General features: G+C 45.3%; 2 protein-coding genes across 2 annotated transcripts in view; one reads left to right on the top strand and one right to left on the bottom strand.

Moving 5' to 3' along the window:
* Nucleotides 1-27,750, top strand: part of Kcnip1 (potassium voltage-gated channel interacting protein 1) — a 358,975-nt gene that overhangs the window by 3,277 nt on the left and 327,948 nt on the right. The window lies entirely within an intron of this gene.
* Nucleotides 19,219-26,873, bottom strand: Kcnmb1 (potassium calcium-activated channel subfamily M regulatory beta subunit 1). The gene is made up of 4 exons (XM_021175762.1): nucleotides 26,566-26,873; nucleotides 25,113-25,270; nucleotides 23,602-23,773; nucleotides 19,219-19,880 (listed from the first exon to the last, which is right to left on the bottom strand). The coding sequence occupies exons 2-4, from the start codon at nucleotides 25,244-25,246 to the stop codon at nucleotides 19,611-19,613; spliced, it is 576 nt and encodes a 191-aa protein (XP_021031421.1). The 5' UTR covers nucleotides 25,247-25,270; nucleotides 26,566-26,873; the 3' UTR covers nucleotides 19,219-19,610.

Raw genomic sequence — 27,750 nt, 5'->3', positions numbered from 1 at the left:
GCATCACTGGGAATACTTTGGGAATGAGGAACGCTCAAGCCCAGCTCCTCAGCCAGCTCCTGGCCCTTGGTCATCTTCCCTTGATGCCAACACCCACTTTGCCTGGTCTGAAGTACCAACTGGCCTAGATTTCCTACCTTTACAGAAACAATTGCTCAGGTCTCCCTGCACACGTTTCTCACTGGTTGTAAGTTCTGCCTTTATAGCCCCACTCACAGTTTTGATCTGTGTCTCTCTTATCTGTGGTATCAGAAGGGCTGCCTTCCCCACTAGCTTTATGCTCTGAGAGCAAACAACATGCTCTTCATTCTCACTGTAGCCAGAGTGACTACAGAGCCTGGCTACACAAAGCCTTCAGGACCCTACCTGGACTTTCGTGCAGTCTCAAACATTCTCAGAGAGGAGCCAGGCAAGCAGACATTTGGCGCTCTGCCTCCTTCAGTGCCTCCTTCAGGGGGTAGTTTTAGATCTCTTTTCTGTGATTTGCTTTTGCTTTAAAAAACAAAAACAAAACAAATGAAATCCCAGCAAGTTCCCAAGCTGGGCATGGTGGTACATGCCCAAAGAGCCTGCCTGTCCAAGGGCTGAGTCTGTGCGGGGGCTGTGGCATGGGAATGGCTTGACCATGGGAACTGGAAGTCAACCTGGGCAACACAGGAAGACCCTGGCTCAAAAACAAGTAATTATAAAACAACAACAATAAAAACAACAAGAATAATGCTGTCACAAACCACAAATGCAATGGGAGGCACCAGACTGGGGCATCCCAGTAGCCTCCACACTGTCAGAAAAGCCTTGGGCTAGATCTCTCACTTCTGCCCAAAGTTTCTTAATTAATAAAGTGGAATCATTACCCTTTGTTACTGTACCAGTTAATATGGGTGAATGTGGCTGTTAGTAACATTCTGTACCTTGGGATTATGAGAACTCAGAGATACCCTCTCTCTTAATCTCTAGTTCACTGGTGTCCAGGGGACTGATGGCAATCCCCTGAGAATAGTCTGTGATAGCACTGGGTAGTAATTAATCTCCTCAAGCTTGCTTTCCAAAGGGCCTTCCCAGGACAGAAATATTTCTTCTTTTTTAAAATTTTATTTCACTTAGTGGTGTGTGTGTCTCTGTGTGTGTTTGTGTTGCTGTTGTTGTTGTTGTTGTTGATATGTGCATGCCACACGTGTAAAGGCCAGAGGGCAACTTGCAGGATTCGGTTTCTTCTTTTCACCACATGGGTCCCAGGATCCACCTTGTCATTAGGATTCTCGACAAATGTCTTTATCTACAGAGCCTTTCACTTGCCCATCAGACAATACCTGAGTACCTCTCATACTTTCAGACCTTTCTCAGAGGTAAGAGCACAGTTCTTGGGCTGAAGAGATATAGATACTTCAACTGGGAAAGACCTTGCCACCAAAACAGGAGGGCCTGAGTTTAGATTCCCCCAGAAGTTGGCCATGGTGGCTTACGTCTATAATCACAACCGCAGGGAGGTGGCGACAGGAAGATCCTTGGGACTGCGGGCCAGCAAGTCTGGCTGGACGGGTGAGCTCCAGATTCTTTGAGAGAACTTGGCTCCCAAAATAAAGCAGAAAACAATTGAGAAAAATATTAGCTGTCAGTCAACCTATAACCTGCACACACACACACACACACACACACACACACATGGAGGGTGATTCTGTGTGACTCCCACAGCCTGGCTAGCACCAACTATATAAGCTTAGCCTCTGGTTGCATGCTAGGACAGACCTGAGGTCTGGGGTAGCTTCTTCTCTTTCTTCATTCCTAGCCCTTAACAGAGAACTAGAGAGCCGATGTGGCACAGGCTACACTCTGAATGGGGAGGTTCAAAGCACCACCTTTTGTGCAATGTAACTACTTTCCCACCCAAAGCAAGGATAGCAAAGTCACAGTAAGCAGGAGGAGAGCTTAGAGTATCCCAGGAGAGCATATAGCACCACGATCCAGGCCACCCATGAGGCAATGGGACAAGAGAAGTTTGTGGGAGCTGAGATCTGTGTCAAGGACAAAGTCTTGTTTTCAATTTCTTCCTCCTTAACTCTCCATGCTGCTCTCCATGCACAGAAATACTTTACTATAGACCCACTGAAGACATGCTGTTCCCCCACATCTCCTCTCTACTGGGTCCCAGGTCCTCACAAGCTCGACCTTGGACCTGGTATGGGTTCTGCCTCAGGCCAGTTGGGCTTGCATCCCAATTTTGTTGTTCACCAGCTGTGTGAGTGAAGGGTACATGGTCCCCAAGTGAGGAAAGGTCCTTGCTTCTGATCTGAGAATAGCAAGGCCAACCAAACATGTTTTTGTTTTTGTTTTTACTGAGGATTGTGAAGTAAGGGCAAGCAGATAGTAGGGCAGATGTCCACCTCACAACTGCAGAGGTCGAAGGGTGAGCCCTCCTTTTACTTCTGTGAATCTTCCTTGACTGTCTTTAATTCCAAGCCTGGAAGTAGGAATTGCCATCCTTGCTTAACCAGATAAGGAAACTGATTAGTTAAAACTACCTGGCCCAGCTGGAAAGTAGTAGAGCTGGCACTAGACGCCAGGTCCCATGGAGACAAAGCAGGCGCATTCTTCTTCACTCATGAAGCTGTAGAAGCCCCAGCAAGCTATTTCTCATCCTGTCAGCAGAGAGTCCTCCACCCCAGCTTCCTATTCATTGTGCCGGTGAGTCTGTTGAGAACTGTTGTAGCAGCTGGATCTCTTCAGGGAAGCCACCTGCATTAAAGGAGTTGTGACAAATCTCAGGAGACAATGACGAGTTAAAGAACAAGCTTTATAAGAAAATGAGCCACTCACAGGCCAGGGACAGAAGTTAGTCACATTCAAGCTCTTTAGACTCCCTGTTACCTCCTGGAGAAGTGGATGGTCTAAGGCATCTGCCTGATGCTAGGTGATATATATATGTATGTATATATATATATATATATATATATATATATATATATATATGTGTGTGTGTGTGTGTGTGTGTGTGTGTTCATCCAAACAACTTCCTCTTTTTATAAAGAAACTATGAAAGGTACTCTTCTTATCTGTTGAGAAACAGGCATGGTTTTTAGGTCATCTGACTCTGGCATTGAGTTAGGAGCTGGAACTTGTCTGAGAATTCGATGACCTCTTGAGATCTGTGAGATATGATGACATCTACCATAGGAAAGGCACTGCCTCCTTCTTAGGAAGCTTAGCTTGGGCTCTTCCTCTTATGAGTGGAACAGAGTTCCTACCACCACACTCGTATTAGCTCATTGTCCCAGCAGTGTGGGATAAGCCTGAATTATAGCCATGTTAGACAGCCCCAAGTCCTGTGTCCCAGGTTCTCCACAGTGTTGATGCCCTGCCATACAGAAAGCTCACCCACTGAGGCTCTTGGCCTTACCCAGATGCCAGGCTCAGATCAAAACTACCACACTGAGATCTATACTTGCTTTGACTCTGCCCACATCCAGTAGCTTTTGTTCTGTCAGGTTCCCCATCCTTGCTCCTGGACAACAGGTCCATCACCGCACTGACCCATTTCAACTGGCCAGGTGCTCCCTCGGGTCTCCATTGTCAGATGAAAGTCAAACTCCCACCACCTGATAAAGGTGGCTTTCTAAGTCACTGTTTCTCTATGGGTCATGATCCTTTTGGGAGTCAAATGACTCTTTTATAGGGGTCACAGATCAAATATCCTGCATATCAGATATTTACATTATAATTCATAACAGCAGCAAAATTATAGTTACCAAGTAGCAATGAAATAATTTTATGATTGGGGTCACCATAATATGAAGAACTATATTAAAGGGTCACAGCATTAGACAAGTTGAGAACCACTGCTCTGAAGTTTCCTGGCCTCCCTCCTTGATAACCCTAAAAGCAAGCAAGAATAATTTGTTCAGAGATGCTTAGCCTGGCAATGCTGCACAGACATCCTATTAACTTCAGGACCACGGGGGAGCAGCTAGTTTGTTCCAAATTAAAAGTAGCTGGAAATGGCCCTTATACAGCATGAGGGCACTGAGGGCTGTAATGTGGGGACAATGAAGAATGGAGCAAACCAGGTGTTGTTTGGCCCTCTGAAGCCCTGAGACCCAAAGCCCCCTTTCGTCCATTATAGCCCTCACCTTCCCCAATCTTATTAGGGTTCTTGGATCTTCCCTGAGCCTTTCTGTCAACCCAGACTCTAAAGGCAGGGCAGTGCTGTTTCAACCATAGAAGAACACAAGGTATAAAGAAAGACACACAGAGCCGATGCCAGACAACTGGGTTCAAATCTGCCAAGTCTGACAGAACTTCTCTGGGCAAGCCACTCACCATTTGAACCCCTTCTTCCTTTATACAATGAGGCCAGTGATGCCCATGTCCAACTGAGACAGCATATAACACACACACACACACACACACACACACACACACACACACACACACACTGCCTGGCATATAGCAGGGGCCTGGTAAAGCTCAAGATGGCCACTTTTCTTGCCTCACGTACTTCAGCTGTGTCTAATAGCAGGAAGATGGGAGGCCAAACATGGGAGAAAAATTGGTACATGAGCCAGGTCCTCCTTCTGTCTCCAAGCTCCATACTACCAAAGTCTTTTAAGCCACCCCCAATCGATGGCTAGTTCTCTAATCGAGAGTTTGTCAATGGCTGAACAGATTCCCCACAGACATTCTACTTGTGATAGTAGACACCTCAAGTACTTACATGAGAGTTGAGCAATGACAACTTGGTAGGGACAGTATCAGTACCTTTTCATGACATCCCTTTTTGAAGTCTGTCTTGTCTTTGTCCATTTCTCAGCACCCCAAATCCACAGACTTCCTACCCTAGGTGCTGAAGTTTGACAAGTGATAAGGTAGCATGCCTTTGATGAGGTTGGGTGTCAAGATCATGGCCCCTATCTTGTACCCATCTGAGTTTTCCTCATGCTCTGTCTACTTTGGGCTTCCTGGCAGCAGTCTACACTGGTTGTCCATGTGGCTGTCTATTGCTGTGCCTGCAGTGATGACCATTACAGCTCAGCTGGGGTCATGATCTCCCAATTGTCTATCTACACCCCAATCTGAAGAACCTAGTGCCTGAGGACCACACAGACGATATAGAAACTAAGGAGATCTTATCAAAGGAGAAAGCAGTGGTGGGGATATAGTAGAGACTCCTGGGCCAGTTGTGGGAAAGAAAGAAGCCAAAACCCCAGGGGAAACTCAGGGGAAGCCAGTTAGCACCAAGAGTGACCATGCTTCTGAAATCCACAGACCTGCAGTATGGAGGCTGAAGAAAGCCTGCTTTCTCTGTTAGGATAGGGGAAGAAAGACTGTGAACATCAGCCAGTTCTCTGCCTGCATAACTGAGACTGCATTTTGTGTCCTTTAGAGTTCCAAGAGCAACAACTTTGGAATCAGACATGGTTATGAATCCAAATTGTCACATTTTCTTAGACATTGTGCTGCTGTACTGAATGGCCCCAAATGAGTGACTGTGAGTCATTTAGTTCTCCATTCTAGAGTTGGAATTCTGAGATGGAGGTGACCCACATGTTAGGTCTTCTCTTCTGTTGTCTGTGCGCTGACATCAATGGACAGAGGAGATGGCCAATGGTTTCTTTTATAAAGGCTCCACTTTCATGACTTAATCACTCCCAAAGACTCACCCTAAAGTCCCATCTGCTTCTCTGAAAATGATGTGATTTCATTCTTTATGGCTCAATAAAACTCCACTGTGTGTGTGTGTGTGTGTGTGTGTGTGTGTGTGTGTGTGCATGCACGTGCATTGGCATATATATGACATGAAGTAGATGTTGGTCTATCTGATCAAAAAAGGGACTAGAAAGAGAGAGGAGGAAGAATGTAGAATGTACAGAAGGGATGAATGTGGTCAAACTACATGAGAGCTCAAATGTCTGCATAAAGCCCACTACTGTGTACAGCAAATGTATGCCAATAAAAATAAATCAACAATATTTCAGAGACCCCAGCACTAAATACCCCCACAATGAGTGCATAGAGCTGCATCAGGTGATTTTTTTTGATGAGAAGATAAATCTGTCTCTGTTTCACTAAATAGCAGCTTCCCTATGCTTCGCCTCCATGTGTTCATCTCCCAAATGAAGGAACTTCTGGTTTCAAACAATTGTTCCAGATTTGGGATTGGCATTTAGTATGTAACACCTACATGTGAAGCAAAGATTGTACATGAGCTCTGCACCCAATGTGCCCTTTGTGCCAGTGCCCACTGTTTCACCCAACATCTTAACATGCACAAGAACCTCAAAGATGGAGAGCTCTCCTGAGCCCCATTTACAGAAATGGAGGGAGCAACAGTGTCAACAGGCCAGACCCCTAGGAGCTCCCTGGAATTGGACCATCAACCAAAGAGTACACATGGAGCAACCCATGGCTCTGGCCACATATGTGGCAGAGGATAGCTTTGTTGGACATCAGTGGGAGGAGAGACCCTTGGGCCTGAGGTAGTTCAATGCCTCAGTGTAGGGAAATGTCAGGGTGGGAGGACAGGAGTGGGTGGGTGGAGGAGCATTCTTATAGAGGCAGGGAAAGGGGAGAATGGGATAGGGGTTTCTGAAGGGAGGACCTGGAAAGGGGAGAACATTTGAAATGTAAATAAAGAAAATAACCCCATATTTTCTAGATATTAAATTCCAATGGCTAATTTAAAAATAAAAAACAGAAATGGAGACCTAAGCTGCAGAGACAAGAAGGGTGTTACAACTTAGATATAAAATGCCCTCAATGAATCCAGTGTTGAAGGCTTTGTCCACAGCCAGCACATCTAGTCATTAGGAAGTGGGTTGTTAACTACATCGATGGATTAAACCATGGGTAGATACATACTTTAATGGAATTAGTAAGGTGGTAGTGGAAGGAATGGGGTTAATGGAGACACAGATCTGAAAGGTTTATCTTGTTCCAGCCTCTCTCTCTCTCTCTCTCTCTCTCTCTCTCTCTCTCTCTCTCTCTCACACACACACACACACACACACACACACACCTCACACACACCACATACACACTCACAGCACCACACACACACTTACCACAAACATAAACACACACATACCACTACCACACCACATGCACATACCACACACACCACCACCACCACCACACCACACATACACAACACACACAAATACCACACAAACACATACCACACACACCTCGCACAAACACAGACACCACACATATACACACATACATACACACCACAGACATCAAACACACACACCACACACACACATTTTAGTGAAGAAGGCAAGAGGCAACAAACATATAGGCTTACTTTGGAATCTAGAGTTTTGTTGTCAAGAGCTTCATTGAGACTGAAGAATCACATTTTCAGAGAAGGCTGCCACCCTCCAGCCCTGAGCTCTCCACACCATTACTTACAGGTTGCTTTCTGTCAAATAACAGAGAGTGAGGGGAAATTGGCCAAGCAGTCAGGACTTCAGAGAGAAGGGAGAAAACACCACTCAGCAAGTATTTCCAGCTGGGAGTCCAGTCTGACCAATTTTCATTCCATGCTTAGATGAAGTTGTTTGGAGGAAGAGAAATAAGCAAGAGCCAGTAGGGAGATAGAGCCCTGGAGCTTTTCTCAAAGAGGCTGGGGTTAGCCTATCTCACATTTTTTATGTAATCTTTTGATTAACCTGGGTCAGTTTGAGTGACAGTTCTCAAGCCTCCCGTGCTTAGCCGGCCAAGCCAAGTTCAGGCTTGCTTCTCAGTATCTGCACACATCAGCTTGGAACTGTCACTCAGCGTTCGGGATATCTCTAAGTCATGAGGCATATTGGATTTGCAGAGATTCACAGATGTGCTGGTGAGTTCTGCCCACCACTCACAAGAATTGGACTGGTGGCCTGCCATTCCAAGTGCGACAGAAACAAGAGGAATGACAATTGCTCCTGTGGCTTTAAAAGGAACTTAACCCCAGTTCCACTTGGGAGCTTTCTGTTCTTATCGGCCATGCCTGGAAGCTTGGAGCACTTGCCAATGTCACATAGAAGATCAGAGCTGTGACTTGTTTTAGAGGAACAGCCTTCTGTTGTAGATTAAACGGTGCCCCTCATAAAATTCACACGCTGAAGTTCTAACCCTCCAATGTGGTTATATTTGGAGAAGGGACCTTGAATGAAGTATTTAATAAGGTTACTCAGGCACCAGCCCTGATCCCATGGGACTGCTGCCCTTATCAAAAGAGCCAACCTCATTCATGAAGTCTCCTGGCAGAACAATCACACACTCTACAGACTGAAAGCTGGACCCAGGAGAGTATCTGCCAGCCCCTGATGGCGTCTGTCTCCCAGGGCACCATGACGTAGATAAAGAGCAGGTGAGAGACATTGTCTCCATGATGACTGCATCTTAGACTTTGGAGTACAAACATGCTCCTGAGAGCCTGAGATGGCTATGAGAGAGCAAAGCCAAGGCCATGATTGCACAGTCAAGATAGCTCCACTATCAGCCTCCTTGATACAGGGGAACTGAGGACAAAACAAGCTAGCTCCTTGAGCTATGTGCCTTCAAGGCAGAGCCTTCTCCAAAAGGTGGCTGGGATGCAGGGATTGTATGACTTGGCTCCTCCCACAAATGGTAGCTCTCCAGAAGACTCTTCATACCTCAGACACAGCAACCACCCCACCCAACTCCAGTCATCGCGCTTACCTGAGAAGGGACTCCCAAGTTCCCCTTCCCTGGACTCTTTCCTTACACGCCAGGCCTACAGTTGACTCTTTGGTTAGACTGGAAGCCTGTGGTCTGGCAGGGGCCATGTCTTGTTACTTAGGGATGCTCATCAGTCAGCACAAGGTCTGGCACAGGGGAGCTCAGAGGATGGGGAGAGGGACAGAAAAGGAGGGGGAGAGAGGGAAAAGGAGAAAAGGGGAGAAAGTCATCAGACCTTTCTACTTAAATGGACACCTGTGACTTCTACTGACCCCTCAGAAAGCCATAGCCAATCTTCCTGTCTCCTAACTTCACTATTTCTCTTAGAAGTTCCTGACTGGAACCATGAGTCATCTCCTGTCTGCCACTTTAGCCTTTTTTTCCCAGAATCATCCCTGAACTCCAGTGCTGCCACTTCTCTCTGCTTTGCCTAAGCAGCCCTAGTCCTTTCCATTTCTCTCTTCCCCCACCACTACCAGACAAAGCATGGGCCAGACAGGAGACTGTTCATCCAACTTTAATCAGGCACTGTCTCCTAGGCTTACCACAAGACGTGTATTGCATGTAGATCATCATTCAGAGGTGTCTACCATAATATTGTCACATTGTTTAAGGGAAAGTTAGAGATGATCTAAACTTCAGTAACACAAACTAATGCTTAACATGTATTTTGTTTCACCTCTGAACATATATTTCGACAACAGAACATATGGAAATGCAGAGTGTGAAGCCCAGTGGAGAGCTATAGGTAAAAATCCCTTGTAGCACATGATTCCAATCAGTGAGCAGATGTGCATGTGGGAAATGTGTATTAGAAAAGAAACAAGCTAAATTAGCCTAAGTTCTAGTTGGGAGTGGGAGTTATTTGAAGTTCATTTTTATATAGCAAGAGTTCTTTCCTATTTGTGTCCCTGTTAATTACACATCTTGTCTTATTGCTCTAACTAAGACTTCAAGTACTCTATTGAACAAAAGTAAAGAAAGGGAAGGATCCTGTCTTATTCCTGATTTTCAAGGAGGTGCTTTGAGTTTTTCTGCATTTAGAGTGATGTTGGATCTAGGTTCACCATAACATAAAGCCTCAATTACTTTGCTCACTCTTTTCTTAGCTTCCTCGGGATTTTTATGAAAAGATGCTGGACTTTGTCCAAGGCCTTTCTTTACCTAGCAATATGGTCATATAATTTCTGTCCTTCAATCTATGTCTACATTGAAACCATCTTCGATCTCTGGAATAAATGGAACTTGATCATGATGAATGATCTTTTGGTGTATCATTGAGTTTGATTTGTAAGAACTTTACTAATAATTTTACATTCATGTTCATCAGGTATATTTGCTGATAATTTTCCTTTCGGTTAGATCCAGATCCAGTTTGATTATCCGGATAATCCTGATTTCGTAAAATGAGCTTGGTGGCATTCCCTTCTTTTCTGTTTTGTAGAAGAATTTAAAAAGCATTGATATTAATTTTTCTTTAAAGACTTTTAAGAATTCATCTGTGAAATACTCCCCTGCCCCCCAGGCCTGGGCTTTCAGTTAGGAGACAATTTTATTACTGATTTAAATTTACAGCTTGCAATATATCTGTTGAAGTGCTTTAAGTCCTGTTGGCTGACATTAGTAGGTTAGTCTAGAAATATGTTCATTTCTTTTAGGTTTTCAGATTTATATGAAAGTGGCTTTGCAGAGTATGTGCTAATGAGCTTCTACATTTCATTGGTACTTGCTATATGGTTTTCCCTTTCATCTCTAATTTAATTAATTGGGGTCTTTATCCCTTTTTTTGGAAGTTTAACTAAGGCTTTGTGAGTCTTGTTTATTTATTTTTTTCAAGAACAAACTCTTTGTTTGATGGTTCTTTGTTGTGTTATTTTCATTTCTGTTTCATTAATTTCTTGACTGGTGTTTCTGATTTCTTTCCATACACCGATTACGGGTTTAGCTTCTTAATGTTCTCCGACACTGGGTGCATCATTAAGTTGCTTGTTCGAGATCATTTGATTTTTAAAATATACAGCTATAAAATTCACTCATAAAACTGCTTTCATGGGAAGTCACAGGTCCTGCTATGTTGTATTTTCATCATTATTTGATTCTACAAGTTTTACATTTTCCTTCCTGATTTCTTTAATAACCCATTAGTTAACTTTAAATAGTGTCTTCTTAAGTCTCCATGGATTTCAATATTTTTTGTAGTTTCTCTTCCAGTTGATGTCCTATCTTGTTTTGTTGTGATCAGATAAGATATGTGAAATCATTTTAATATTCTTGTATCTGTTAGGAAATTCTTCATGTTCTAAAAAATGGCTCAATTTAGAGAAAATTCTATGGTCTTCAGAAAAATATTGTGTCTTCTGTAGTACTTGGGTATAATATTCTATAGATGCTATTAAATCCATTTCATCTGTGATATCATTTAGCTCTGGGAAGATTTTGTTTGTTTGTTGTTTGTTCGTATGCTTGTCTGTTGTTCTGGCTGACCTGTCTGCTGTTAAGAGTGGATTATTGTAGTCACTCATAAAAAAATATGTTTTTGAGTTCAGTCAGTGCCTTTCCAGCGAGTAGTGTTTGCTTTATAAAGCTGACTACACTGCGTTTGATGTGTGTAGGTTTAGAAATTTAGGAGGTCTTTTTCCCCTTACATTATCTTTGTCTCTTTTACTTTAGTTTGACATCTACTTTGTGAAATATTAGTATAACTATACCTTTTTTCCCCAGTTCCATTTGATTGGAATACCTTTTTCCAACCTCTGACCCTAAGGCTTCCTTGTCTTTGGCAATAAGGTACATTTCTTAAAGATGACTAACAGTTAGGCCCTATTTTCTATGCTGTCTGCTGTTGTGTATCTTATAATCAGAGAACAGGAACCATCACGAGTTGCTATTGAAAGGTATGTACTGATTTCTGTTGCTTTGTTGTTTTCATATTGGTTGGTGCTTTACTAACCCTTAGTTGCTTATCTATTTTGGTGCAATTTATTCTTCCCTGTGACCTCATGGGTGTGTTTATATTTCTCTTCAGTGTGTAAGATTCCTTCTGTATCTTCTATAATCATGGAGTCTTCTAGTTTCTGTTTAACAGAAAGTCTTTCCATTCCCTTCTATCGTTAGGAGTAGCTCTGCTGTGTATAGTCATCAAGGCTGGCAGTTATTGTCTTTCAGATCTTGAAATACATCATTTCATGCCCTGATGGCTCTTAGAGTTTCTCTTCAGAAATCTCTATATTTTCATGGATTTGTCTTTATATGTGACTTGGAGTTTCTCTTCTGTCATTTTCCATATTCTTTCTTTGTTCCATATCAATAGTGCTTTAACTAAAGCATAATGTGTTTATGTCTTTGCTGTGTTGTCTCTTTGGAGTTCTAAGACCCTTGGGTCTGGTATCCATCTCTGGACCTGGGAAATTCTCTGCTATGATCTTGTTAAATATATGCTATCCACTCTATGTAAGAGTTGGTCTGGTCTTCCCAGCCCAAACCATGACAACAGTCATCTCTCCCTGTCTGTCCCTTTTACATGCATATTTTATTCAGACAAATTGATCTCTGTGTCCTGGGTTTTATATTTGTGAATTTAGTTCTCAAATTATATACACATATTCATATATACACACATGAACACAGACGACAGACAGACAGAGAAGAGAGGAGTTGCATAGAGGGAAAGAGAGTCACAGAAAGACAGAGAGTGCAATCCTAGTAAAGAATTGATCATCTCTGAATCTGGGAGAGCGCTACACATGCTAATAACCGCAGACATAGTCAGACATTTTCCAATCTGAAAGTTGATGGAAATAAGAGGGTACTAGAGAATAAAGTTCAAAGGCAAAGGCTCTGTAGAAATTACCTGAGTTTCAATCCCAGTTCTGTACAAGGTAGTGACCTCAAGCAAGCAACTTACTTTCTAAGCCTTGGGCTCTTCATCAGTAAAGATCCCAGGGATAATGAAAGCCTTAGTCTATCTGTTTCTCACAATTGCCCACAGGATGCAATGAAGTGTTCAGAGCTTAGTGAAAAAGCTGGAAAGCCCCAACCACTGCAAAATATCAGCATCACTGTTCAAGACAAGTAGAGATTCAAAGATGGAATCCTGTATCCGAGTTCATTCTGTGTCCTTTTCTACCTCTCGGTGCTGCTCAGCACCAGATGACTAAGTGCTGTGGCTTTGGAATGTTTTGCCTGCATGAATCTTCTATTGCTGGACCATGAACACTACAACATGGAGCCAGGTCCAATTGTTGCCCATATTTCTAGATCCTGTCATAGCACTTGGCAGAAAAAGTGGCTAATGGGCACATAAAGCTTCAAATGAGAAACTCAAAGAGTTCAGCCTAAATAGCAAAGGAAGTTCTTTCATTGGGTAAAAGCTTGCAATTTTGCTGAGGCAGCCACTCCATTCCCATGGGCTCCCTCCAGATAAGGCATCACATTGATAAATTAGCTGTGGATAGAGGCATCCCGCAGGTGGCATGGAAATGCAATTTAATTTCCAATTAAGCCTGATTTCTAGGCCAAGGGATTTGGCTGCCTCACACTGGGAAGATTATTTTGTCCAGACCTATCATTATTATGGGTAACGATTCTGCCATGAGGTGGACTCTCAAAGCAAAAGTCCTTTGATTCTTGAGATGGTGTGATGGCAGAAGTGTGGATTCCAAGGGCAAGAATGCCTTCCTTCAAGATCGTTTAAGCACAGATAGTCCATTGACATTTTTAAATGAACAGGGAAAGAAAGATGGGCATGGCAGTCCTCAGTCATGCTCTCAAGAAAAATGATTGCTAGTGAGAAGGGGGTGACAATGGAGAGTCCTCAGAGCTCTCAACAGAAAATAATCTGCATGGTTGGAGTGTGGAGGCTGGCTTGCTAGAATAAAGCAAACGTTTGCAGAGCATCTTCAATGCACCAGACATCCTAGTCGACTATTTGCACTCAATCATCCTAATCGCCTTATAAAACAAATGAAGTTTCTCTCATTTCCCAGTTGAGGAGAGTGAGCCTCCGGGAAGTTAAATGAACTGCCTGAGGTCATAGACAAGCCAATTTGGACTCTTGATTTTTCTAAATTTTCTTTCCTTCAAGAGTTATCACCAAAGACAAATGCAAACTTAGAGTCGAGGGCCTTACAAATAATGTTGGAGTGAGGTGCACTTAGCTCCAGAAATATAAGAATGAGAACAAGCCCTTGAAAGGATGCCTCCAGAGAATGAAAATGAATACTGCCTACCCATTCTTGGTGCGATGGTCACAGAGTGGGGCTCACAAGACCCAACTCTGTTTGAATGTGTTCCCAACTTCCACTGAGAAGTGAGATCTGAGTGAGGCATGTAGTGGTGCAGTGTAGCACGCAGAGCTCCAATGGGGCCTGGAGCTTCATCAAGGGTCCTGGCTGTTCCACACTAGTGTTCTTCCTGATGGCACAGAGAATTTACTTTCAAGGATTGGAAAAACACACACACACAAAAAAAATGGACTGAAGGACGGTGGCCAACATATTCACAGAAAATTTAGTTGGATGCCAAAAAGATGTCCATGGCCAAATTGTTATTAATGATTAAGATAAATATAAATGATTATGCTGTCAACTACTAGGACAATTCTAGAGCAGATTATTAAGTCTGTGGTAGGTAAACACTGACTAAAGAAAGAAAAGAAACATTGTGGAAAGGGTGGGATCACTAAGAAAGTCTCACTAACCCTGCTGCCCTTCTATGCTGGTTTGTAGTGGCCAGCAATGCAAGGTTTGGGGAGATTACAGCATGCCTGGGTTCCTAGTGGCCAAATGGGTTCTGGGCCAGAAATTGTGGCTTCTGGCAAATTGTAGACAGCCTAGTTATTTTTTTGGCAGCACCCACATTTCAAGTGTCCATATTTGGGATACAGATTTAGTTATTGGCTCTTTAGAAGAATACACAGAGAAGCCGTGAGAGCCTGGACTCTATGGGGTGCTATGGAGACATCTGGCAGGCTCTCAGCACCTGGCCTTTGCATACTTGGTAAGGAGAAGAAACAGAAGAAGGAGAACAAGTTCTCAGTGGTGAGGGCCATAGTGAAGCTACAGTGTCTAGAGTTCTTTGTTGTTGTTTTTCTCAACTCTCCTACTTGCTAACATCTGGGGCAAGTTAAACCGCTTCCCTGTGCCTCAGTTAACCCATCTATGAATGCAGATGGCAATATCAACCTCAAATGCTATTAGCGTTAAATGAGCCATACGTGGAAAGGCTTGGCCGACATCCCGACACACAGGTGCTGCACAAATGTTAGTTCTTATCACTATTAGGGATGACAGATTGTCGCTCGGGGAATGGTTAGCTAAATATATCCCATAATGGAAGGGCTACAGCTTGGTCCAGTGAGTTATTCATCAAAAGTGTTGATGTAGACTGTCACTAAAGAGAAATGTGGAAATACAAGGGTTTTTCTCCCTGGCGATGCTTCTGACGCAAGATGGGAAAGCTATTTCTCTTCTGACACCAACTAGTTCTGGCACTATCTGAGCTTCCTACAATGTAATGCAGTTTTGATGTTATCCAGAGTTAGCGAGGGACTCCACACGCTGCTGGGGCACTCACAGATCGATCTCCCCTCACAGTGCACAGGAGTAGAAGACTTATTTTGATTATGTATATGCTTAGTGAGCCTCTGTTTTTATTCCACGTGCGTTGGGAGTGGCGATTGTGTGGAATGATGGTGGTTACGGGGGGTCAAAGTCCTTGTAATCTACCTTTGACTTCAGCTCCAAAGATAAAACAAACCTGGGGATATATTATACACTTGATCCACATTCAGCCTGGAGTTTGCTGCTCTGACATACCTCCTTTAATACAGTTCCTCATGTTGTGGTGACCCCAACCATAAAATTATTTGCATTGGTGCTTCATAACTGTAATTTTGCTATTTTGTGAATCACAATGTAAGTATCAGTGTTTTCTGATGATCTTTGGTGACCTCTGTGAAAGGGTCATTTGACGCAACCCCCCCCCCACCTCCAGAGGGGTTGCAAACCTCAGGTTGAGAACTACTGCTATAGAGGATAGCTTTAGATTTCTATGGCCATGATAGGGAGAGACAGATCCTTATCTCAGATGCACTAACCCAACCTTCTAAAGCTATCTAGGCTCAGGACCTATTCTACTTCTTAAAAATATTGAGGAGCCAAGCATTGCCATTTTACAAATTAAAACGAGGAACTTGAAAACATTTCACTTCACTTGCTTTATTTCAAAGTAATAAACCTATCACATGTTACAAAAATATTTTATGAAAAATGATTTTATCTTCCAACCAAGAGAAAGCTTATTGTTTTGCATTTTAAAAGATTAATTTTTATTTTAACTGTGTGTGTGTGTGTGTGTATGTGTGTGTGTGTGTGTACACGCTTGTATGTGCACTTGAGTGCAGGTGCCCATGGAACCCAGAGGTATCAATCTCCCGGCGGCTGGAGTTACAGACAGCTGTGAGCTACCTGATGGGTGCTGAGAATCAGACCCAGGTCATCTGCAAGAGCCACACACACACCCTTAGCCACTGAGGCATCTCTCCTGTCTCTGTTGTATAATTTTTGAAAATATATTTAATGTCTAGTTAACCAAGCAGCTGGACTCCAATCAGTGTTCCATATTTGATCAGCTATGATATGTATATCATGCTGCCTTGATCTGGAACGTCTGACAACATGTTTTTAGGAGAACAAATAAGAAAAGATGAGATTTCCATCTCAGTATCCTTACCCAAGGGCTGTGTGGCCTTACAGATCTCAAGTTTAAAAAGCAGCTACCCTATACTCTAGAGAGGATCGTCAGGCCTCTAACCTGCATTGGCGGATTCTCCTTCATCGTGTGAAGGACCTTGACTGGTAAGGAACAGGACAGTCACGCTTGCTCAAGTGGCATCTTCCCACATACTTCATAGAATTCAAATTACTCCAAATACAAGAGGAAATAAAAAGAGTACTGTTTATTCTTACCAACCACATGTTGCAGTCACTAACAGCATCAATGCACTTTGCAATGGACTGACCAAGGTGGTTGACAGCAGGAGAAACGGGGTAAAACGTAGATTAGAGCAGTGGCTCTCAACCTTCCTGCCGCTGTGACCCCTTAGCACAGTTCTTTATGTTGTGGTGACCCCAACTATAAAATTATTTTTGTTGCCATCTCATAACTGTAATTTTGCTACTGTTATGAATTGTAATGTAAATATCTGTGCTCTCCAATAGTCTTAGGTGACTCCTGTGAAAAGGGTTATTCAATACCTGGAGGGGTCACAACCTACAGATTGAGAACTACTGTTTTAATGAGGAATGTGGAATCATTTTGGTGAATAACAAAAATTAAGATTTCTATATTACATGATTTTAAATGCAAACAAATCTGGTTCTTTACCACAAAGAAGCGACCACAGTGACGGTGATGGGGTTGGGGGCAGAGCAGGAAGACAGACAACTCCTTGAAGGCATCCATACACCTGACTCATATCCCTGCCCCTTCCAGGCTTCAGCCATTAGAGAGCGCAGAACAAGCTTTTCCCTTGTAACATTCACACATGGAAGAGGCCGGCTTTCTTCAAGTCATGAATTGAGTCACAGCCTTGGCTGAAGAGCTGGAGCTGTGTGAGGCCTGGCATTATTAGAGCATCTCACAGGGATCCTTTCTACATTAGATCAGAAGCCCGGGGGTCCTGTTGACTCTGATCCCCATGTGGAGGCTGATTTAGGAAAAAAGGACACCTGAGGAATGGACCGGGTACTCCTTTGCAGACATGAGTCATGGCCTATAAGAATCAATGCAAGAATACAGAAAGCACCTGACACTCATTAGCAGTGACCTATTCAGGACAGGGGAGGCCTCTCTGTTCCTAGGCAGCCATTGTTGCCAAGATATCTTGCTTCCACCTCTAAGTCCATCATGCTCAAATGCCCACAGTTTCACACTCACGCTGCCCGTGCAGTTCTGTGACCACAGATGGGTGTGGCTTTTGATGGAAGTAGGCCAGTCCTTGTTGACAGGACGGCAAAATTTTTCCCAAAGAAAATGAAGGTTGTCATGACTAATGCATGGGGCGAGGGAGCTGGGCATCCCTGCACACTAATTCTTCTAGAAGGATGTGTCCTTTTCTCCTGCTGTTTGGATATTCTGGGTTTCTCTGTCTTTCAGCCCCAAATGCAGGGACCTGGAAACCTTCATAAAGCAACCCCTTAAAGCCAGACTCCTTTTTGGAACTTTTGGTTTCTCTTTTTAAGTTGAATTCAAATTTGGGAGATAATTATAGATTTATATGGTCGTTGTAAGAAATAATACAGAGAGAGCCCTGCTATCCATATGTGAATCTCCCCGGTGGTAGCATCTTGCAAACTATACCATAATGTCAGAATATGGCTTTCCTGACCTTGGAGGGAGATGCCTGGGGAATGATGAGCTACTTGTCCTTGAGAGGAGGGGCCACGGATAAGAAACTGGAGGGCCACAGGAGACATCAGGGCTGCCTGGAGAGAAGTGTCAAATCTGGTGTGGTGACACAAGACGTTCCTCATCTGCATGTGGAGAGAACACCAAAAGGCAAGGCAGCACAGCCTGAGGTAATACATAACAACTATGTATTACCTCAGGTCTCACCTTTCTCTCTTCCTGTGCCTGTAAAGCCAACGGTTCCATCTTAGGGGCATCATTCCAACCTCAATTGTATCTGAATGCTGTGAACATTAAATGTGTCAAGTGCCCAACACCTGTGTTTATAGGGGACATGGTGAAAGCATCAGCAACAGGAAGCTACAAATGCTCAACTAAGTAAGCGCCTTCCTTCCATCCAGGGAGCCTAACAAGTGTGTCTTCCCAGCTTGTCTCTGATGGGAGAAACAGCCTCTCAAAGCCCATCCTCATCTCCCTAAAGGCTTCAATATTTTTCAAAATAACAGCTATGTGTTACTTTTCTGATTAAAACAAAACAAAACACTGTACCATCTTCCTATTATTGAAGAATGAAAATAACAAAAAAAAATGGAGCAGGGTTAAGGAAGAAAATTAAAATTAACCACCATGCCATGGTTAATATTTTGAGGCATTTGTATTTATTTCCTCATAGACTTTTGTTTCTGTGTGTATGTATACGCTTGGATCTGTATCGGCAGGTTCTGCCCCATTGGATTCAATCAAGGGCAGATTGAAAGTATTTGGGTAATAATTGCATCTGCTGTGAGCATGGACGGACCCTTCCCCATCATTGGTCCCTAGAATGAAATCATTTTCAGCACGGACACTGTAGTGGGTGTTTACTAGCCATCTGGAGACACTGCAGCATGTAGAAAGGTGGACAGCACTTCCACAACCGAGACTGCACCGCTTTATAGAAGGGATTTGTGACATCTGAGCAAGTCACAGAACTGGTCCCCGTGGATACTGAAGGATAGCAGTATTTTTAAATTTTAGAGGTGTGTGTGTGTGTGTGTGTGTGTGTGTGTGTAAGAGAGAGAGAGACAGAGACAGAGAGAGACAGAGACAGAGAGACTTAATGTCCTTAACAAAAAGCAGTACATTCAATTGCCCTGTCAATGGGAATTATTGTTTTTATGACAATTCAAAGAAGCTGAATTTGGCCAAGGACAACATCCTGAATGTGATGGGTGGGTATCTGAGGAGCTAAGAGAGAGCACATGGGGATAGAGGTGACAATATTCATCATCTTGGTAGCAGACAGCATCATTGCAGGTAACAGATATGAACCAACTGAAGTCAGGGATGGGAAGCTGTAACTGGGAGCTTCTTTGTCCTCCAAAGACACTGGGAATCAGATACACATCCTTGAGCAAGAAACATCTTTCCAAAGATGTTGAACAAATGAAATAGGAGACAAGGGAAGAGAGTAATGGGTAGCCTGCTAGGGACTCTGCAGTTCCTTGGTGACTCTCTGCTGTGGTGCAGAGGGGACCGGCCTACTTCTGAGCCGCCAAGATGGATAGGGACCTGTTGAGCTTCACCATGGCAATAAGAAGAAGACCCCCAGTCAGCAGGAAGGTGGGCCAGAAGAAGGAGAAGAGGAGAACTTGGGGCCCGTAGAGACGCTGGTACACGACGCTGGTTTCGTTGACTTGAGGTGCAGAAAGGCAATAGAATTCATGGTGCTTATAGAAATTGGCTCTGACCTTCTTCACATCTGCCAAGGCTGTCTGGTAGTTGTCCAGGTTCCTGGGGATATAGGAGCACTGTGGGAGAGAAGCAGGAGTGCTTAGGCTTGTAAATACACACTTCTAAGAGGCCTGGGGCGAGGCTTTGGGGTACGAGAAAAAGATTTGGGCTCAGGAGTCAGTCACTGGAGAGCATGGTTGGCATCCGGGTATGGATGGTGGCCTTGGTATCACTCACCATGATGCTGCACACCTGGATGCAGGGCTCGGTTGGAGACCTGCATCTGTTTTTATTTGCTGTGAAAATCTTAGGCAGATTGCTCACCCTCTCTGAGCCTTCAAGGTTTCGTTACTAAGATGGTATAGTGATGTCACAGTGATGAGCTAGAGAAAATCCTGAGTAATACAAGTCCAGGGACAAGGTGGAGTTCTATATGCAAGCTCATGCAGGTAACACTGAGAAGTGAAGCTAGACAGGGGGGTGATAGGGACCAGCTGGCATCTGCCTTGGTGTCAGAATTGTCACCACTCCCTCTGGAGAAGAGATACCACACCATGCAGCAATACATCCAGAGAAGCCAGAAAACCTGATTTTAATACAAACTCTCATGATTTCAAAATCCTGGCTAAAATTCAAATAGAAGACTCTTTGAAGTCTAATCCTGTGTGAACCAAAGAAAATATGTTGGCATGCAGCTCTGTGACAGAATCCAAAAGAAAGAGAGAAAGTGCAGTAAAGAGCTCCAGGCAGGCAGAGCCCAGCGCACATTTAAACTCTGGCACTGATAGTTGCTATTAGGAACCTTCTGGCCTGCGGAGATGATGAGACCCAGCTGCAAAGCTCTGGAAAGACAGCCCAGAGTGGAGACCTGCCTTTTATCTTTCTCTACCAGAAGGACTGGGTGCCGCCTGTGAACCTCAAGGGTGGACCTCTCTGTAGACCTGCAGTGGAACACCAGAGGGGTGCTACCCTGTGGAGTTTGGACTGAGGGGAAGTGGAGATGTTCAAGGACCATGTTCTAGTGAAGTCATGTCCAGGGTCAAATGTGTAAACCTGATGCCAGTGCGCAAGCGTTGAGCTAGTGTCTCCCCTGGGACTCAGTTACCACCTAAGCTTCCCAATCCAGTAGCATGGAAAAGCTTCATTGTGGTGCTAATATCTGGGCACTAAGGGAGCTGCAGGCTGATCAAGTCCCCAGCGAGCCAGGAAGAGTCAAAACTCCTAGGGAATCTGGCCTTCAGAGGTGCACTGCAGGCTGTTTAATAAGCAGCACTGTCACTAGGTAACCTTGACCACTGTGCACAGATTTCGTTGTGGAACCAGGTAGGCCCAGGTTCAACCACAGCTTCCAAGTTGTGTGACCTTGGCAACTAGCACACACTCCTAAACCTTGTGAAGTCATTTGTGGTGGAGCCTACCTAGACCTGCCCTGGGGACTAAAGTAGGAAACTTATATAAAGCATTTAGCAAGAGCCCAAATCTTATAAGTTCAAGATGGAAGAGATAATAATAACAATAACAACAACAACAAAAATAATATAATGCTGTCTTATCTACGAAGCTGGAATAACTGCTGCTTTCCCATTTAAAGCATGCGCTCTGATGGGGGAATTTGCACCCATCCCAGGGCACTGCTGTGTCTTTTGTGTGCTTAAGGTTCCTCTAGATTCTACATTCTTGATCTGTTTGTCAAAATCCTAGCCCTAAGTTCACTCTCTAGGGTCAAGCCAAGGACTGGGCTATTTCGCCCTTCTCTGCCTGACCCGATACAACCAGCCCTGAGTTATTTGCATGGGCTGGAATGATAAAAACCCTGTCTCTAGTTTGAGGCTTCACTTGTGTTAGCATACGCTGCAAAGAGGGACTTAGAACCCTTCCCTAGACTGAAGCTGATGGAAGGAGAAAAGAGCAGGCCATGGAGGAGGTATAAGAGCCTGGCATGTCCAGAGGGCAGGCTACCAAGCCAGAGCATGAGCCAGCCACACACCCTGATGCTGGGCCAGAGAATGAAATGGGCTTGACTGTCCCAGCACGGCTGGCTGCTCTTAACTCTCTGTTTGTGGTCTGTGGGTGTGTAGTTTAACAGCCCCCTTACTAGAGAAGAAAGAATACACGCTGCTCACAACCCAAGCAGGGTTCCGACTACCTCTAGCTCTTCAGAATGAGGAAGCAGCCCTAACCCAGTGTGCCTGGAGTACAGCACCATACCGTGGCATGTCATCTTTCAAGAGGTTTTTCTCACTCCTGGAATACATTATGGCTGCCGGATGCCAAAGAGGAAGCATAAAACTCTGGTAGGAGCTAATCCTTGTGGGCCTTGAGGTTCTTCTCCCACACAGAGTCATATGGACGAGGACCACATATCTGAATTCTACATACTTCCACCCTTTCCTTCTGTGTCCCCAGCATCAGAGAGCCTACAGAGCCCAGTCCCAAACATACACACAAGGCACCTTGCCCTTTCTATCCCATCAGCCTCAATTCTGACTGTTATATTATCCTTGTGACAGGTCCACACCCATGCTGGGGACTGCTGTGACCTAGTTTCCATCTGGTAAATGACCCTACGTGGCTGCTGGCTCTGTCTTCCCAGCATCATTTGAATGGTGACCATGGGCCTCCAGTGGCTCCTAACAATAGCATCCAACCTTAGATTTATGGAGGGAGCTCCACCTACTGATCTGTTCTGCCTCAGTTGGTTGGTGTAGAATTCTGGTTTTGTTAAGTCTAGATGACTCTCATATATAGCTAGAGTTGCGATGCCCCAATTTATATCCTATTATTAATTCCATAGTTATGCAGAAGAGGTCCTCAGGCAACAGACCGTAAACCTTCAGTCTCTTCTGGCCACTCCATCAGATGGCATTTCTGAAATCTAGCCTTCTCCCCATGCCTATGCTTCTAGCCACTGCCTTTGCCTAGCCTTCTCCCCATGCCTATACTAGGTCCCACCACACACTGGGATACTGTGTATCCCTCACCTCTTGTTTCTGTGGCTACAGGATTGCCTATTTTGAAAAGCCCAGCCTAACACTTCTCTGCTCTGGGCCACATTGGCAACTCCCTTGAGCCCATCCATCTCCTGTCAGTTGTCTGAGGCACCAGCCCACCCTCCCTAATGTTAGTACGCCTATATAAGTTCTTTCCTCTTAAGACCCATGGGCCAGGCCTGGGAAGACTCTGGTTGTTAGATAAATGAGGGAAGTAAAGAAATGGAAAGGAGGGAAGGGAACCAACCTGTCTGTGCAATAGGGAGGGCTAATTGACAGGAAGGGAGGTGCAGATGAGGGGAAATCTCTTAAATGCTTTTTATGGAGGTTGCTGTAGCCCTGACTCCCAAGTGGCCCATGGATTCACCCAGCTCTGTTGACAGAAGAAGTAACAGTAACAACTGTTTTCTGCTCTAAGCACCCACCATTTGCCAACTTAGCATATAAACTAGGGCATCTCAACTCTGGCTATGTATGAGAACCATCTAAACTTAACAAAACCAGTGTTTTGGTTACAGCACTGAACGTTAGTGTAGCAATTTCAGGTATGGCATTAGCATCCATTTACAAGGATGGAAACAGAGACTCACAGGACCTCAGCACCCACCGCACAGCCAATAGGGGCAATTTAAACCACCCAGGTCTGTCCAGGTCAGTTCAAACATGGAAGATCCAAGGCTGACTCCACCTCAAGCTAGCCGTAAGATTCCATTCAGGTGGATTACTATATCTTGGCTTTAGAGACATGGGCAGCTGGGGACAAGCTCACAGACCTATCAGGCTAATATACCCAGCCCCCATTTGTTACCTGTTGGTTTTGATCCCGAGTGTCTTCCGTGTGATACAGCATGGCCCATCTGCCCACAGCTGATACATTGACCCAAAGACATGGGTACTGGGGCACCTTCTTGCCCTCCAGCTCTTCCTGGTCCTTGATATTAGTTTCAATCAAGTGACATATGGATTCCTGGGTCCACACACTGGGGAGACAACACACACACACACACACACACACACACACACACAAACATCCCTTAGAGACAAGGATGACACATGCCCACTTTGAATCCCTGACACCCTGAGAGCCTTTTGAGAGATCCATGGATGGGACTTCATTTTGCCACAAACATGTTATATTAACTGAATCCATGGCCCTAGAGTCCTGGACTCTGGAATAAATCACAATAATTTCAGACTGGTTGGCTCTTGGACATTTTCTACATAATGGTTCTCTGACCTTGCTAGCCACCCCACACCTGACATTTTTTTTAAAGATCTCTATAGCTTACTGAGTCCCACTCTACAGAAAGTGAGGCAGAATTTCTCAGGTGCTTGGGCCCAGGCACTAGTGGTGTTTTTAATGCTCTTCATAAGATTGTGATGAGCAGCCAAGTCTGAGGCCTTCTTAACCATATTATCTCCAAGTCACAGGTAGAAATGGAAACCTCACAGGGGATAGGTGATTTGGGGAGTGGGGCTGGGACACAGCACCTGAGGCAAGGACTGAGTAGCTTCAGAGTCTCAGCTATTTCCCCTAAAAAAGAGGAAGTACATGAGGGGTCTGACCTGGTCAGAGTTGGAGGGTGGCAGGAGAGAGCTGGGGAGGCACACAGCTGCTCAGCAGCGCCCCACGTGGGTGAGACTCTGGCCTGGCACAACTGCAGCATTATAAAGCAAGGATGCAGACCAGGCCCAGGAGAGCCCAAGAGGCTCATCAACTCCTAAGCAAATGGATCGTGACTCAGCTCCCTGTATCCTGTGGGAGACCCACTCTCAGACAAGAGAGGATGGTCAGGAGCCAGACTATGCACAGAGGGAGGGCGTGAGACTCAGCTAAGGGTGAGCTGAGAGAGCACTGTGTGCCTGTTCCAAAGACAAGAGTCATCAGGAATTCCGCAGCTCTTCTTTAAAGGCTGGAGGGATGGCATGTCACAGAGTGTGAGGCACGAGGGTCCACTGCACTCTCTGAGATTCCTCCATAAACTTCGTGGGAACAGATGTTGTGGGAACAGATGTCACTCTCTGCTTATTGGGAAAACCCAGGTAAGGAAAGGCATGCTCAGCAAAGAGGAATCTCCCATCTCAGAGGCATTTGTGCAGACTGCAGCCAGAGTCTGCCATTGTGAGCCCCATCCCCACCCCCACCCCCAAGGAATCCTGCACCTGTCATCACCAGCCCCGACTGGGGAGTCTCTCGCTGCTCTGCTCCCCCAGAACTGGAACCCCTGAGCCTGAGGATGACGAATGCCTGGTCTGTCCTGACTACTGTGACGGGTCAAGGGTAGGGTAGGTCAATCCAGGAAGTGGAGACGTCCATACCTTTTCTGGTAGAGGGGCAGCACAGTTGTACCCAGGACATAGTAGGTGATGGCGGCACACACTACCATTGCCACTCCCAGGCAGAGGGCTCGTGTCTCTCCACGCTTCTGGGCCATCACCAGCTTCTTCCCCATGGCCACTGGAGGCAACAGTCATTTCTAGCACCAAGAAGGCAAAGAGAAATGAGATTAGCCCAAGTGATAGGTTCGAAGGAAGGAAGGAAGGAAGGAAGGAAGGAAGGAAGGAAGGAAGGAAGGAAGGAAGGCATGAGGGGATGCAACCAAATAACAACATTGCTCTTATTTAAGTATGATAATACATGGAGCTTTGCAACTTACATAGAGCTTCCTTACAGAGGTCCGCTCTGGCCTCTGGTAACAGTCTACGGTTAGCTTTTAAATACTCAGGATCCATTATCACCAATTATCTCCAGGAGAAGCCCAGTACCCTTGAGGGGATTTCCTTGTGGTGCTGGCTTTTTCCAGTGAGCTCTCCTAGACTCCTGGGCATTCCCAAGATACATGACAGCAGGAGTCTGCTCAAGGCTACAGCGTGGAAGCTCAGAAGGGAAAGGAAGGAAGGATGTCACCTGTTCCTGAGAGGTCCAGCTCCTGTGACTGGTGGTGCCTGTAATGTCCCGATGGCTCGCCAGCTACATGAAGTGAGTTCAGTTTGAATGTCAAGCTTAGGTGGGGATCTGGGATAGGCCTAATGAGAACCTCCAGCAAGAAGGATATGAAGCTCTGATGTGCACTGTGGCCTGAGTCAGGAAGAAATGGGTTTCCATGATAACAGAAGAGATTTCAGGGAGACTATGCCCGATGTGAAACATTAAGTATCTCAGGAGTCCTTGGATGGAATTCTGTAGAAAAGTCACCTGAGGTCTGGGCTTGATCTAGGAAAGTTGGAAAGAGTTAACCAAGAGTCCTATGTGGCATAACTGTTGGATTGTGGATCTCTTCCTTAGAAGGACTAGGGATAGAGTATGTAAGGGTTTGGGGGAGTTTAGAGAAGAGAGGCCATCAGATATAAGACCGAGTCCTGGCTTTGCTGCTTAGCAACCATACGACTGTTAAAACAAGAACAATAGTGCCCTCCTCAGGGTCCTGATGTAGACCCACCAACACTGCTGAGCATCACCTCATAAAATAGGCAATGCCCTTCATAAACAGGCGCCATCATTAACTGAGGAACTGAAGGAGCTTGGCGCACTCTGCCAGGCCTGATGACAAGTGACAAGACTGGTCCTGACTGGCTGGCCACAAAAGAGACGCCCAGACCAGGGTCAACAGGCCAGGCAGGCCCTCCGGTGCCAGAACTCTGATGGGCAGTAGGAGAGGTAGGGATTTGCACCGCCCTATCCATGCCATCACAGGCTGCTGTCTCCCACCATCTCCCCTCAGCCCCGGCTTCCCAAAAGCCCTTCCCAAGCTCTCTGGGATGTAGCACTCACAGTTGTCTGGGTCTCCGCTGGCTGGCAGATGGTTTCTCTCCACTCGCCCCCCACCCCCACCCCAAGTCAGGCCTGGGAGCTCTAGCAGGAAGTTTGCTCTCCCAGCTGGTCTCCAGGGAAGCAGTCTCAGTCCCATCTGAGTGGAGCCTCCATGCCCAAACATGGTCAAGTCTGAGCACACAGCTTGCCCCGGGATAAAAACTCTAAGCAGGTACCTAGCTTCACAGCCCTCAGCTGCTGTTGGGGACTCTGCCCCTGCATTTCCCAGAGTCTCCTGGGAAACAGATGTCAAACAGCAAAAGCCATTACCCACCCCACAAGGCCATCCTGATATATGTACAAAAATGTTTCTTCTACACTCCGTCTTTCAGGCTGGCAGAGAAGCCAGGAATAGGAAATGATCTTCCTTGTGTAGAGCAGGGGAGGGAGGTAGAGGGGTTGGGCTTGTCACTAGCCCGTGTTATATCCACACTGGTGCAGCCAAAGCCTCCCACCTTTGTCCCTGACTTCCTGTGTGACTCTGAACAAGTCACTGAACCTCTCTGGACCTCTGTTTTCTCCCTTCTATAATTAATAGCATTTTGAAAACTTAACTTTATTCTGGATTGTTAAGTAAGAGATGGAGTTCAGAGAAAGGAGGAAATTCCGCCTTTTAAAGACCACTGGGGCTGAGGCTGGTAGTGGTGGGTCCCACAGCTGCTTCCGGCCAGCCGTCCAGATCCAGGGACAGTGCCATGCTGGGGACCTCCCACAGACTGACTCTGCTTCATAGGCAGAAAGTTATTGCAGCCAATACGACAACTGAACATTGGTACTGGAGGTGGGGGTGGGGGGCAAACCTGCTTTTGCACTCCGGGTCCTTGTGGATAAAGAGAGCACTGTAAGAGTTGGAAAAGCAAGAACAAGCCCCGCCCCACCCCCACCCCTGCCCCACCCGGGCCCCGCCCCCGCCCCCGCCCCGCCCTCTTTAGACCTCGGTGCCCTGCTAGTCATCTGCACAGAACTTGATGGCTGGTCCAGAGTTTCTCTACTTGATGAGCAGAGACAGATTGAAAATTGGCCCCTCCCAGTGTCAAATCCCAGCCATCTCTGCCACCAAGGGACTGTTCTAACATCTCAAATCATACCTCTGTTATGTCTCCATCCACCTAAAGTTCTAGAAGTAGCCTCTGGTGTTCCCAGTCC

This window comes from Mus caroli, chromosome 11 (genome assembly GCF_900094665.2).
Source record: "Mus caroli chromosome 11, CAROLI_EIJ_v1.1, whole genome shotgun sequence".
Lineage (NCBI taxonomy): Eukaryota > Metazoa > Chordata > Mammalia > Rodentia > Muridae > Mus > Mus caroli.
Note: the sequence above shows the minus strand (reverse complement) of the source record. Positions and strands in the feature narration are given on the sequence as shown.